The sequence below is a fragment of the Schistocerca gregaria genome, chromosome 2 (assembly GCF_023897955.1).
Source record: "Schistocerca gregaria isolate iqSchGreg1 chromosome 2, iqSchGreg1.2, whole genome shotgun sequence".
Classification (NCBI taxonomy): Eukaryota; Metazoa; Arthropoda; class Insecta; order Orthoptera; family Acrididae; genus Schistocerca; species Schistocerca gregaria.
The window spans coordinates 737,614,632-737,630,160 of NC_064921.1; the positions used below are offsets into that span (position 1 = coordinate 737,614,632).

A 15,529-nucleotide genomic window follows, 5' to 3' on the forward strand; every position below is an offset into this window, starting at 1 on the left:
TACGTATTAAGTCGGAATAAATTATGCCCAACATTCCTCATATTTCATAAACTGTTTGAGATATCGAAATGAGATTTTGGCAAATGCTAGCGCACAAAGAAGAGAGTATATTGCCATGTGGTTATTGGGTAAAATTTCATTATCTACCACGTTATTCCACTAACGACAGACATTTTCTATCAAAGGATGTAATTTTTAGGGCCATCAATAGCTGGTGAAACGAAAAATGCTGTAGTTTTCGGAAAGATATAAGTGAAGTTTATTTTTGTGCCAAGGATGTGCTTTTTCATAAGGTATTGACTTCTCTTTTCCTCAGCTCCTCTCTTAAAAAGTCACTGTTTCAGAATTCTATCGCAATTGCGTGTGCACAACATGTTAGTGAGGTGATATTGTGTAAACTCCGCTGTGTTTTGGCAAAAGGAGCAAATTTTAACATGTCAACTGGAGAAATTTAGGTTTTACTCAAAATTCACCACACATGACGTTTCTCTGAAAGTTAAAAACAGTTAACAAGCAAGGCAAAAATAAATCGCTGCTTTTGATACACTTTCAGTGGAATTCTTCTTAGGTACTAACCAAAGCATAGGTGACAGTAGCACTTTTTGGATGGTCACCATGCAGGTGTCGGCGTGCAGGGGCTCCACTTAAAACATTCACAAAAATTCTCAGCGTAAGTCTCAGTTTAGAATGGCACTTCCCCTCCAGCGCTCAGCGTTTCCCCTACAGTGCCTGCCCGCAAGCCTCATGACTGCCACTCTGCCCACACATGCCCTGCTGACTGCGCATCTACTGGTCACACTATTCAGCATGCACTCTAGCACAGGCTAATCAGCATGTAAGTGAATGTGGGGTCCCAAAATTGAGCTGTTAAAGTATTTCTGTTAGTGTCTTTCATCCCCCTTTGAAGGTGGACTCACAGCTGCTAGGTTCCGACCCTTCAGCCATCTGGGTTTTGTATGCATAATGACCACATCCGGTGGATGGATGAAGTGTCATCGCTCATTTTCTGATGGGAACTATTTTGAGGTATGATCGTGAGGATGTTGGTTTGAGGGATTGTATTTCTTGCTGCCTTCTCCTGAGCATGGTAAGTTTTATCAGCGATGAAGCTGGCGCTGGTGTTGATGATGCTATAGACGTTGGTGGTGCAGATGTGACTGCTGTATGTGAAACAAGGGCGGTTGTGACTGTGGCACACAATGGCGATGTTGATAGTTGAACTGTTGGATATGCATCAATGTCAGCAGTTGCAAAAGAAATGGTTGGTGAATTCCATAAATCTGAAGCAGTGAGGGGAAAGACTGTAGAGACTACCGTTTGATGGGGTAGCTGGGAAAAACGAAGATTACATGATATAATGACTATGGTGTAAAGGTATATGTAATTGTGGGGTTGCAGTTAAAGGGTGTGTAGATAACAGTTGATGTGCTAGTAGAGAATGATCCATTACTGTCTTTGATTAGAGGTAGATTCATACAGTGTTGAAAGAAGAAACGAGGCATCGTAAGCACAGACACCAGACTCTCACATTGATGATAGTAACACTAATACACCCGAGATGTATTGAAGATGCAAGAAAAAGTGACGGAGGCCGCGGGAATGGCCACCAAGATAACAATAACAACGACAGGCGTTGACAGAGACAAAGACGATACAGATGACAGGTGATGATGTTGGCAGTGGCAGTTGAGGCGATAATGACGGCGAATATGTAGTTCCAGCGGTGACATCGATGACAGAATGCAGTAAATTTTATTCAAACATAAAAGTGACCCTGTGAGTAGACAGGCTAGTCACACCAAGAATGGATGTGAAATTCCAACTGTCTGATGTGCATAATGTAGGTACAATTATCTTGTATATACCTCTTATGAGCTTCACCATGTTCGAACGGATTGTTGTCTACACAGACACACTTCGTGCTGGGTAAATCTTCTAAGCTGTTGATTGGTGACACGGTTGAGAAGGAGAGTGGCACGTTTGATTATTACATTCGGATATTTTATGTGATCATTTTCTGTTTATATCTCGTTGAGAAGCACGAGTCGATGAAGACAGTAGTTAAATAATCGATATAACACCCGCCAAAATGTGTGCCTGTGTACATGAAAGTGACGCGTTTGTTGATTGTTGATGGTTTGGTGGTTTTATCCGAACAAGTAGTGAATAGAGAACATTCAGAGTGGAAATATAGCTCCTGAGTTTTTCTAGACAAGTAATTATCCGACGATGCCACCCAACAGAAGACCGATGAGATATGCTCATGCTGATGGCCACACAGACGTCTGCTATTCTCAGGATGGCAAGTGAGTTTCGTACCAAAAAACTGAAAGGATGTATTAAGAAAATAGTAATTGTAATTTCAGTCCATTATATTGGTATACCCACTGATATTTTTTCATATTAGCAACTGGAGTACGTGTTAAATGCTAACATGAAGTTTTTGAAGTTCTGATTTTCTTTCTTTCTGTAGATACATTCTGACTTGTGGAAGTGACGGCGATGTTCGTATATGGGCGGGACTTGAAGACGACGACTCGACGTCACAGTGTGTTGGTGAGAAAGCGTTGGCTGTCACACAGAAGGTAAATATGCAATTGAAATGCATTGAGAAGCATTTACTCTATTCTATTCCATTGAAGAAACATTACTGTTATTACAGAATAATTGTCAATCTCCTGTCTTCGGTCGACATAACTTCATCATTTCCTTTATATCTTAATGCATTTCATTAAAGCAGGAATCAGCGTTATTAGAAGGCTGGTGTGGTATAGTAGACCCTAAATCTTAAAGGGAAAGTACGTAGATCATTTGGTGTACTTACATACATAACGTTGATAATTGTGTTTTCTATAGCCCATCTTTATTGTGTATTTCCCTAATTAAAAATAACTTCACTACAACAACCCGTCTTAGTTTTATAACAACCTGTCAGAGATCATTAGGCCTGTATGTTATGTACGGTGGATAATGTGATGGAGTAAGACTGAATAAAATAACTTAATATTTGCGAATTCTTGTATTCTCTTAAAATTTATAGTATTTGGCTATTCTACATTTAGAATTAATACTATAGTATTTTGTAATGTTAAGTCATTTAGCTGTGTTTTTTCTTAAGTTAAATGCACCTGTATGGCTTCTTTCCACACCTCCGGCCAGTGAAAGGTACGTATTGGACCACCTCCCCCACCCTCTTCCCCTCGTCACTCCCACTCCATCCTTTCGCAATTTTCAATATACTGCAGATGTAATCATTAGGCTTCGTTACTGGTAGTATTGTTACAACAACCAAATTTTCTGCTTTTACATTTTTTGGCTTCACCAACTTGCTACCATATTGTCACCTAACAACCTAATCTAGACCTGTGCTACAGATCAATTGTGTCACCACAACCAAGATTTCAGGTGGGTCCAATATGTAATTGTAGTGCCCCAAGCCACCATTTACTATAGGATCAATGGAATACAATTAATGTAATGTAATTACTTCTTTATGGCCAAGTAAACATGCCAGTTTCAACTGTGTTGCAATCATCACCTTATTTACTTTGATGTATGATTCAGATTAGAGAACTAGCTGTGACCAATGTTACCAAGATAAGTGTTTGAAAGTCTCTTGTAAATTTATTTGTCTGGTGTGTAGCTGTAGCAGTTGAGAGGTACTGAGTAATATTAGTGAGAAAATGAATTTCTGGCATGATACAACTAAAGGAATGTTAACAGTAATAGGTCACATCTTGAAACATCGAGGAATAATTAGTTTAATGATGGAGAGAAGTAGAGGTAAAGCTGTCAGCCCAAAGGATGGTTCGAACACCACAGTGCTTTGCTATAACAGATGATATGCTGTTGCCTTCCTGTGACATCTGAACTTACTTACACATCTAGTTTCATGATGACCTATAGTTTAATGTGGCCTCCAAACCACAGTGCATCTCGACATTTAACACCCTAGGAAGATTTGCCGGAGATGGGAGAATTTGTAAGTGACATATAAAAATCCTAGGTGTGAGTGAGAATTGATTCTAATACCTTTAGATCCATAATTTGGCACTATATCACTAAGCCACCAAGCTACACCTGTGCTGATAAAAGCTGTAGTCAGGTTAGAGGGTGGTGTTACTGTGTATACATGTATGATTATTGCGTAAAACTGTAGATAAATGTAACCATAAATCAGTGGTGTTATTAAAGGACAAAACTAGAATACAGTAGAAGCATTACCTTTTGTCTTTCAAAGATTATCTTTTCACTTGTTGAAAGCAGTTGTAGGTGTACTGACATTTTTATTTTTAGAGGTTGAATTAAAATAATACTGATTCATTAAGTTTCAACAGAATTTACAGACACCTCAGGCTCCAAAAAACTAAATAAAAACAGTCTGCACATTTTCAGGTTTTTTTATTCATTAGCAACCAGCTTTGGACCGTTCCTCAGACTATCTTCAGGTTTTTCACTGCCATGATGGTTGCTGCTGGCGATAGATGGAGCAAGATTTGTAGAGGTACAGTTGTCACTACAGAGTTTTTGTTTGACTTTTAGAGTCCATACTGACAGCTGTACTTCTATGGATCTCGCTCTGTCTGCCAGCATCAGCAACCATAATGTTCGCTCCTGCTAGCTGAGTGGTCAGTGCGACGGACTGTAAATCCTCAGGGCCCGGGTTCGATTCCCGGCTGGGTTGGAGATTTTCTCCACTCAGGGACTGGGTGTTGCGTTGTCCTATTCATATCATTTCATCCCCATCGACGCGCAAGTCGCCGAAGTGGAGTCAAATTGAAAGACTTGCACCAGGCGAGCAGCCTACCCGGGAGGCCCTCGTCACACGCCATTATTATTAGCAACCATAATGGCAGTGAAAAGTCTGAAGATATTTGCAGCAGAAAATGAGATAGGTATTCTTTTAAGAAAGGCTGTGGACACTCAAGTACTTTTGTTAAAGCACATCAAAGCAGATCATATTTGCTTTTATAGTGAAGCTATGAGTTACGGTAAAGTAGGGTGAAGATGAGGCTGGAGGAAAAGACATGAAAATATAGTACAGATGGATGTCCAGATGCTGCGTGGAGGGCAAAGAGTAAGGGTTTCAGAGTTGTAGTAAATTGGATGGTGTAAAAGAGAACATGAAATTTAATACGCAAATAATCAACAATGGTGGAGTTTTACCAAAGAAACAGCCTGAAGGATTGTGTTGACATATGATTTCACATAATTACAATCTATGCTGTTTGGAGGAATAGGTGCCATTTCTGGTGTTAACAATCTTTGCATCCACTTGACGATGAAAGCTTTTGTTTATGACTGCTTAGTACTGATTTCCAGTATGAGAATATGTGCTGTGTGACATTTTTTTGAACTTGGTCACAGGGTCAGTTGTAGGCCTAGTCTGCGAATGCTTTATTACGGTCTTTCATTCATCTAGTGACTCACCACCGCTATATATATTGACTTGGTGAGTTTTAATGTATATATATCTTTCTGTGAAACGTAATTACTGTTATGTGTGTGTCTGCAAAATACAGGAAAGTTATAGATAAGTAGAAAAGTGATTTTCAGTACTCGTTTATCACAGTGATGATACATTGAGGTGACAGAAGTTTTGGGATAGTGATCTGCACGTGTACAAATAGCTTGCTGAGTACAGGCTTGGCGACCCCGAGGTTCCTGAGCTGGGAACTGGTAAGCTCCGCCAGTCTCCAGTTACCATAAACTCTGGGCATGCTTCAACAACCACTGTATGGCGCGGCAGTGGAATGTTGTGTGCCGTGGGGAATGGGCATCTTGGCTTGACTGCCTGGATCACGAGGCTGATAAAAACCTCTGTAAGAAACCCCTCAATCTCAAGGTTTACTACTCGCTGACGAGATGTGTGGCTGTTGAGGTGGAATAGTCATTAGTGGGCCACCTCTGGGGAACGTGCCGCACCTCAGTTGTATAAGGCTTACTCAGGCACATGGGGCACTGTCTGAGTGGACCCATCTTTCCCTAGCTGCTCATAAGATGGAGATGGAACCTCTGAAATCATCTTCTCCTCCTCCCAGTGGGAAGGGCGTACTGCCTGGGAGTACTCACACCCAATCCTCCAAACAAATTAGGGAGTATAGCTCTCCTGGTAACCTGCATTAGTTGAATTATAGTAACAGGGCTCAAGGAGTCATAAATCAATATGTTATTCTGGTCTTTAAAAGGAAGGAGGGGACGTGACCCCCATCTATATCCATTAAAGGCTTAGAAGGACTTGCTGGAAGCCTAATGTCTATTAATTAGGTGCAGGGAATAGTTCCCTACCGGCCGAGACTCGGGGCAAGGCTGGTGGAACTACTTACGAAGACCAAAAAATTGGGAGAATATGATGTAACTGTTGTACTGCATAACTCCCTTAACTCTAGCAAGGATGTGGTCACATGCCATCACATTATGGATATCAATTTAGCCAAACTTAAACAGGAATAATCATTGCAGGAGATAGTGGATGTGGACCAAAGGATGCATAGGAATAATGGAGAAATTGAGAAGACTGCCACCTTCATTGTGACCTTTAATTCTCTAATGTTGGCTGACCAGATCATGGCAGGTTTCCTCCACCCTAGGGTTAGGCCTTATGTACCTAACCGTATGCGATGCTACAAATGCCAGCATTTTGGTCACACAATGCTGAGTTTCGGGGGTGAAGTGACCTGTGGCAAAAGTGGAAAGGCAGCCCATGAAGCTGGGATGGGCGGTCCATTTCCAGCGATCTGCATTAAATACTCTGGGAGCCACCCAGTCTGGAGCTGAAACTGCCCTGTTTTTGCAGAGGAATGAAAAATTCAGGAGCTAAGAGTCACCAAGCAGATCCCCTATACTGAAGCCAAAAAGGAATATAAGGCAATGAAACCTCCCGTCTTTACCACTTCTTATGCTCCCCTGGCGCAGAAACCTGTTCCTAAGGTCAACGCCTTGACGCAGACGTCGTCCAGTGTACAACTATCCACCACCAACACCTGTACTTGCATGTGTACATGACAAGGCAAAATGAGTAAGGATAAAGCAGTCCAAGCAGCCACCACAGAAAAGACCAGCAACAGTTTCAATTGAGTGTCAAAAAGGCACACAACAAGCACAGTGCCGTCAGCCCCATCTTTCCCCCTCTCCCTTGAAGGAACAGGATGCAGGGAAAGGTTTGTGATGTTCTGGTTAAAAGCTGTCCTGAGCAATGTCAGATGTCATTCTTTCACGTCTGACTGATGAGGATGATGAAGACAATGGTGTTTGGTTTGTGGGGCACTCAACTGGGTGGGTATCAGTGCCCGTATAAATTCCCAACCATTGCTCAGTCCACTCTCGCCACTTTCATGAATGATGATGAAATGATGAGGACAGCACAAACATCCAGTCATCTCGAGGCAGGTGAAAATTCCTGACGCTGCCGGGAATCGAACCTGGGACCCGACTGATGAGGAGGACTTTGTGAAGTTAGATGCCTTGGATCTAGGCAGCCGCTCCACTCCCCCTCATTCTACAAGTGTTTCACCTCCATGATGGAAAGATAGGGGTAATTTAAAACCACCTTTATGAAATGGGTCCCACTCTAAAGAGGAACTTGCAGGAGTTCAGGATGCATGTGGAGGAATTCCGTCCCTAATCTCAGGGTAGACCACTACGTCTGTTTCTCCAGGAGACTCATTTCCATCAATCTCACACCTCTGAGCTACAAGACTATGTAATGCACAGATAAGATGACATGAGTGGAGAGGTAGCTAGAGGAGTTGTAGGTATTTTTGTCAGTACCGACTACCACTCCTTGCCTTTCTCGCTTACGACGACTTTACAAGAACATGCTGTATCAGTGCACATATGTCATCCATTGACAATATTTTTCCTTCACTTGCCCCCACATGATGCACTTGATGAAGAGGCCCAAACCGACCTTATTGCATAGCTTCCCTGCCCCTTCATCCTTAATGCGCACAATAAGCTTTAGGGCTCTGCAGCTACCTTCCCCAGGGGTAGAGCTACTGAGAGGCTTCTGGTGTCATGATGCACATACTTGCTAAATGCAGGACAGAGCTCCCACTTCTGCACACCAACAGGGCCTTCTGTGCCATTGATCTCTTGCTTTGCTCTCCAGCTCGTCCTCCCATTGCTAAAAGGGAAGTGGTTGATGACTTGTATGGAAGTGATTACTTCCCGATCTGGATTCACCTACCCAATCGGGTGGAACCCGTAAGGAAACTGCCGCGATGGGTACTCGATAGATCCAACTGGACACTTATATAGCCAGTTGGCCCAGTTCAAACATTGCGCGAGTGTCGAGGCGTGGGTGGGTCATATGACCAAAATCATCCACCATGCCTTTGCAGTATCCATTCTACAGTCCACGGGACAACAGAAGAGGCAACCTCAGCCAGGTGGTGAATGCCACTCTGCCATCAGGACCAGGTGTGCGTAGGTTCAAGTGTCGGCCAACTGCAGAGAATCTTGTAACCTTTTGGGTGGTGACAACACAGTGTCACCGAATTATTCAAGAGAGCAAGAAGAGGTCGTGGCAACAATTCTTCAACATCATTAATCGTTCCACCAAAAGTTCCGTTGTGTGGGAGACCATCAGGAGAATTTCTGGGAGAGGAGGCAGGTGCTTCATGGTTGCTGCAATGGGGAAAGGCACTCTCCAAACTAATCTGCCAGACATTTCCCAGACTATTGGGGGGTATTTTGCCACAGTTACTGCAACAGCCAGCCAGGATCCAGGTTTCCAGTGCCAGTGCCATAGGATAGGACGACCCCCATGAACCATGGACCTTGCCGTTGGTGGGGTGGCTTGCGTGCCCCAGCGATACAGATGGCCGTACCGTAGGTGCAACCACAACGGAGGGGTATCTGTTGAGAGGCCAGACAAACGTGTGGTTCCTGAAGAGGGGCAGCAGCCTTTTCAGTACTTGCAGTGACAACAGTCTGGATGATTGACTGATCTGGCCTTGTAACAATAACCAAGACGGCGTTGCTGTGCTGATACTGGAAACGGCTGAAAGCAAGGGAAAACTACAGCCGTAATTTTTCCTGAGGGCATGCAGCTTTACTGTATGATCAAATGATAACGACATACTCTTGGGTAAAATATTCCGGATCTCAAGGTGGGGCTTCTCAGGAGGTCATTGTTATCAGGAGAAAGAAAACTGGTGTTCTACAGATTGGAGCATGGAATGTCACATCCCTTTTCGAGCAGGTAGGTTAGAGAATTTAAAAAGGGAAATGGATAGGTTAAAGTTAGATATAGTGGGAATTAGCAAAGTTCGGTAGCAGGAGGAAGAAGACTTCTGGTCGGGTGAATACAGGGTTATAAATACAAAATCAAATAGGGGTAACGCAGGATTAGGCTTAATAATTATTAGGAAACTAGGAATGTGGGTAAGCTACTACAAACAGCATAGTGCACCCATTATTGTGGCCAAGATAGATATGAAGCCCATGCCTACCACAGTAGTACAAATTTATATGCAAACTAGCTCCACAGATGACAAATAGGTTAATGAAATGTATGATGAGATAAAAGAAATCATTCCGATAGTGAAAATTTAATAGTCATGGGTGAGTGGACTTCAATAGTAGAGAAAGGAAGAGAAGGAAACATAGTAGGTGAATATGGACTGGGGATAAGGAATGAAAGAGGAAGCTCCCTGGTAGAATTTTGCACAGAGCATAACTTAATCATAGGTAACACTTGGTTCAAGAATCATAAAAGAAGGTTGTATGCATGGAAGAAGCCTGGAAGTTCTAGAAGGTCTCAGATAGATTATATACTGGTAAGGCAGAGATTCAGGAACCAGATTTTAAATTGTAAGAAATTTCCAGGGGCAGATGCGGACTCTGACCACAATCTGTTGGTTATGAACTGTAGATTAAAACTGAAGAAGCTGCAAAAAGGTGGGAATTTGAGGATATGGGACCTGGATAAACTGAAAGAACCAGAGTTTGTAGAGCGCTTCAAGGAGAGCATTAGGGAACGATTGACAAGAATGGGCGAAAGAAATGCAGGAGAAGAAGAATGGGTAGCTTTGAGAGATGAAATAGTGAAGGTAGCAGAGGATCAAGCAGGTAAAAAGACGAGGGCTAATAGAAATCCTTAGGTAACAAAAGAGATATTGAATTTGATTGATGAAAGGAGAAAGTATAAATATGCAGTAAATGAAGCAGGCAGAAAGGAATACAAACGTCTCAAAAATGAGATCGACAGGAAGTGCAAAATGGCTCATCAGAGATGGCTAGAGGACAAGTGTAAGGATGTAGAGGCACATATGACTAGGAGTAAGATAGATGCTGCCTACAGGAAAATTAAATAGACCTTTGGACAAATGAGAACTACTTGCATGAATATCAATAGCTCAGATAGAAACCTAGTTCTAAGCGAAGAAGGGAAAGTGGAAAGGTGGAAGGAGTATATAGAGGGTCTATACAAGGGCGATGTTCTTGTGGGCAATATTACAGAAATTGAAGAGAACGTAGATGAAATAGGAGATACGATACTGTGTAAAGAGTTTGACAGGGCACTGGAAGACCTAAGTCGAAACAAGGCCCCTGGAGTAAACTTTCCATTAGAACTACTGACAGCCTTGGATGAGCCAGGCCTAACAAAACTGTACCATCTACTGAGCAAGATGTATGAGACAGGCGAAATACCCTCAGCCTTCAAGAAGAATGTAATAATACCAATCCCAAAGAAAGCAGATGTTGACAGATGTGAAAATTACCAAACTATCAGTTTAATAAGCCACACCTGCAAAATACAAACATGAATTCTTTACAGACGAATGGAAAAACTGGTAGAAGCCTGGGGAAGATCAGTTTGGATTCCGTCGAAATGTTGGAACACGTGTGGCAAAACTGTTGCCAAGACCTATCTTAGAAGATAGATTAACGAAAGGCAAACCTATGTTTCTAGCGTTTGTAGTCTTAGAGAAAGCTTTTGACAATGTTGTCTGGAATACTCTCTTTCAAATTCTGAAGGTGGCAGGGGGGGGGGGATACAGGGAGCGAAATGCTATTTACAATTTGTGTAGAAACCAGATGACAGTTATGAGAGTCGAGGGGCATGAAAGGGAAGCAGTGGTTGGGAAATGAGTGAGACAGGGTTGTAGCCTCTCCCCGATGTTATTCAATCTGTATATTGAGCAAGCAGTAAAGGAAACAAAAGAAAAATTTGGAGTAGGAATTAAAATCCATGGAGAAGAAATAAAAACTTTGAGGTTCGCCGATGACATTGTAATTCTGTCAGAGACAGCAAAGGACTTGGAAGAGCAGTTGAACGGAATGGACAGTGTCTTGAAAGGAGGATATAAGATGAACATCAAGAAAAGAAAAATGAGGATAAGGGAATGTAGTCGAATTAAATCGGGTGATGCTGCGGGAATTAGATTAGGAAATGAGACGCTTAAAGTAGCAAATGAGTTTTGCTATTTGGGGAACAAAATAACTGATGGTGGTCGAAGTAGAGAGGATATAAAATGTAGACTGGCAATAGCAAGGAAAATGTTTAAGAAGAAGAGAAATTTGTTAACATCGAGTACAGATTTAAGTGTCAGGAAGTCGTTTCTGAAAGTGTATTTATGGACTGTAGCCATGTATGGAAGTGAAACGTGGATGATAAATAGTTTAGACAAGAAGAGAATAGAAGCTTTCGAAATGTTGTGCTACAGAAGGATGCTGAAAATTAGACGGGTAAATCGCATAACTACTGAGGAGTTATTGAACAGAATTGAGGAGAGGAATTTGTGGCATAACTTGACTAGAAGAAGGAGTCGGTTGGTAGGGCATATTCTGAGGCATCAAGGGTTTTCCAATTTGCTACTGGAGGGCAGGGTGGAGGGTAAAAATCGTAGAGGGAGACCAAGAGATGAATACACTAAACAGATTCAGAAGGATGTAGGTTGCTGTAGGTACTGGGAGATGAAGGAGCTTGCAGAGAATAGAGTAGCATGGAGAGCTGCATCAAACTAGTCTCTGGACTGAAGACAACAACAACAACAGGATAGGATGGTTACTGAGAGGTGTAGTTTGGACTTCCAGTCCACCTCAGATGAATATTATTACAACTTCCCTCTTTCCATGTGGGAGCTGGATTTTGCATTGTCTGCAGCTCGTGACACATCCCCTGGTCACAAAAAGATTCATTATGGTATCTGTGGCACCTCACAAGGTGAAGCAATGATATCCTCCTCACACTTTTTAATGCCATTTGGACATCAGGTCACCATCCCGACTCATTGTATGAGACAATTTTAATTCCTCTTTTAAAACCCGGGAAAGACAGTTCATGCCCATATAGCTATTATTGTGTTGCCCTCATGAGCCGCATGGGGAAGACCTTGGAGCAGATGGTCTGGATCTAAGAATCCAGGTATCTCCTTAATCACTTTCAGGATGAGTTCAGGAGCTATCGCTCCACCTTCGATAACCTTGCCCTCCTGGAGGCTTTCCTACGCCAGCATCACCTTCTGTTTTTTTTTTTTTTTTTTTTTTTTTTTTGACACCGAGAAAGCCTATGGTACTACTTGGAAGCATCTTTCTTGGAGCGGCTTCACGAATGGGATTTTCATGGTTGTCGTCCCTTTTTTATTCAGTCCTTCCTCTCGCCACGATATTTTAGATACAAAGTTGATGACGTCCTGTCTGATCGCTTAGAGCAGGAGAACAGTTTCCCACAAGGTAGCACTTTGCCATAGCTATTAATAGCATTATGTCCATAGTGAAAAGTTCTATCCAGTGTTCTTTGTTTGTGGCTGAGTTCTTCAAGCCTCGCAACTACAACACATCAGCTGCAACTATCTCTTCGACATTTGGATGAATGGACGCAGAAGATTGGTTTTAAGATTTCCACCGAGAAGTCTGTGTGTGTTGTTTTTAACCACTCTCATTTCATTTTAAACTTGCCTGAGTTGAGAACGAGGGACACTGGCTTTACCTTCAAAGACACAGTGCGGTTTCTTGGCCTCACATCTGACTCTAAGCTTATGTGGTTACCATATCTTAAGAACCTGAAAGAAACGGTCACTTAAGGCTTTAAGTATTTTAAAACGTCTTAGCCACAGTACATGGGGAGCAGATAGGACTCGTCTGCCATGATTTTACAGGTAGGACTCGTCTGCCATGATTTTACAGGGCATTTGTGCGATCTTGGCTCAATTATGGGTTCACGGTGTGTGGGTCTGAGAGACCCTCTTATTTAAAGACGTTGGATGTAGATCACTGTGAAGGTATTTGGTTGGCCACTGGGGCATTCAGAACAACCCCCATACCAAGCCTCTGTGCAGAGGGTTGGTGAACCGCCACTTCATGTCAGGCGATGGCTACTTATGGTTTGCCAGACATATAAAACACTGTCAACACCATACACACCCACCTACCATACTGTTGCGCAGCCTCCACTGGAAAGGCTTTTTCATAACTGGCAACAGGCAATGAGGCCCTATGGAATTCGTGCTCAGGACTGCCTTCTAGAAATGGACAAGGCCGGTCTTCATGTTTTACATTGTGGTGGCAGCAGGTTTCCACCTTGACTTCTCCAGAAGCCCAAACTTATTTTAGACTTGACGAATTTTAAGAAAGATCATATGTCAGATTTTACATTTCAGTCTCTGTTTTTTAACATTTTAGATACACATCAAAGTTTCGCAAAAGTATACACTGATGGCTCCAACCAAGAAAATTCCCTTGGCTGGTCTGTCGTGTTCCTCGACCACATCACCAGGATTTGCCTCCCTGACGAGTATAATGTTTTCTCAGTGGAGCTCGGCATGACCCTGAAGGCACTGGAGCAGATGTGTTGTATTTGGGGCAGTTTCTCATTTGCTCTGATTCCCTTACTGCCTTAAAATCATTATAGAACCTGTACCCATCTAAGAGTTGGTCCGGCTGATACATGACTCCAACAGCAGGGTAAGCAGGTGTCATTCTGCTGAGTGCCAGATCATGTAGGGATACAGGGAAATGAACAGGACAATCAGGCTGCCATGGAGGCCTGCAAAGGACAGGATGTGGCGCAAGTGTCCTATTCCCTTGCAGGCTGTCATTTCTGCACTACACAGGAAGTGCATGCAGTTGTGGGATGAGGAATGGCTGGTGGTGACAGCCAATAACCTGGAGTTGGTGAAGTCAGCAACCCAACTGTGGCATTCCTCCTGCCAGTTGCTCAGATGGGATGAAGTGAACCTCACGTGTCTTAGAATTGGGCACTGCCCTGTCACACATACCTCTTTACTACAGTGAGAGGATCCCCCATTTTGTGATGCTTGTGGTGTGCGCATCTCTATCCCGCCATATTTTAATGGGGTGCATTTTGTATCATGATGCAAGGGCAGAAGCAAATATTGGTGGGGATCTGCACTCTATTGTAGCTAATGATGAGACCAATGTGACTTTAGGTTTTAAGGTTTTGCGATGTGTCTGGACTCTGGCCTAAACTTTTAGGGTGGAGGTTGTAGCGTATCGTTGAGTGGCTGGCTTCTCCTGTTTTCATTCTTGTGGTCAGTCAGCCATGTCCATCTGCTATATTATTTTAGCTCCTTATACCACTTTCTTCCTGTGTCATTAGTATTTTACTTCGCTCCGTGTTTCTGTACCGGTACATACAGTTTTCCGACTTTTGTTCCTGTGTTTTATGTGCTGTTTTATCTTCCTGTTTTGTATATTTAACTGACACTCGTCTCAATCTTTTTTCACGCAGGCACTAAAGACCTTGCTGTCATATGCCCATACAGACATGTCCATGTACAGATGGCGGTAGTATTGCGTACACAAGGTATAAACGGGCAGTGCATTGGCGGAGCTGTCATTTGTACTCAGATGGTTCATGTGGAAAGGTTTCTAATGTGATTATGGCTACACAATGGGAGTTAAACTGTGTTACCTGGTGAGAGGTAACACCTGAAATTTGGTATTCTCGACACTGTCTTGACACTGTGGATTCCGAGATACACGGTGTCAAAAGTGTGCCTAGGATACCAAATTTCAGGCATTACCTCTCACCATGGTAATGGAGTGGCTAACAACCTTCACTTAATGACTAAGAGCAATGGCATTTGTGTAGAGTTGTCTGTGCTAACAGACAAGGAACATTGGATGAAGTAACTGCAGAAATCAGTGTAAGACATATGACAAGTGTATCTATTAGGTTAGTGTGACCAAAATGGGGCATTAATGGGTTATGGTAGCAGACAACTGGTGCAAATGCCTTTGCTAACAGCATGACATCACCTGCAAGATGTCTCATGGGCTATTTTGGACTTAGACAACTGGAAAACCATGGCCTGGTCAGATGAATCCCTATTTCAGTTGGTAAGAGTCAATGATAGGGTTCACATGTGGTGCAGACTCCATGAAGCCATGGGTCCAGGTTGTCAACAAGACATTTTGCTTATAGACTTCGTGTTCCCAAACAACAGTGGGATTTTTATGGACGACAGTGCATCATGTCACCAGACCACAGTTGCTCGCAATTGGTTTGAAGAACATTCTGGACAGTTCAGGCCAGTGATTTGGCCAGCCAGAGCACCTG

At 42.8% G+C, this 15,529-nt stretch overlaps 1 protein-coding gene across 4 annotated transcripts in view; it reads left to right on the plus strand.

Moving 5' to 3' along the window:
• The first annotated feature begins 1,879 nt into the window (after positions 1-1,879).
• LOC126334894 (WD repeat and HMG-box DNA-binding protein 1-like) overlaps positions 1,880-15,529 on the plus strand; it is a 207,963-nt gene continuing 194,313 nt past the window's right edge. For 2 of the 4 annotated variants that reach the window (XM_049997595.1, XM_049997598.1), the window contains exons 1-2: positions 2,007-2,306; positions 2,474-2,585. In XM_049997595.1, the coding sequence (XP_049853552.1) occupies positions 2,230-2,306; positions 2,474-2,585 (189 nt within the window). In that variant the 5' untranslated portion in view covers positions 2,007-2,229. Of the gene's footprint in view, positions 2,307-2,473; positions 2,586-15,529 lie in introns of all 4 variants that reach the window. The other 2 variants (XM_049997594.1, XM_049997596.1) reach the window with 2 other exon arrangements.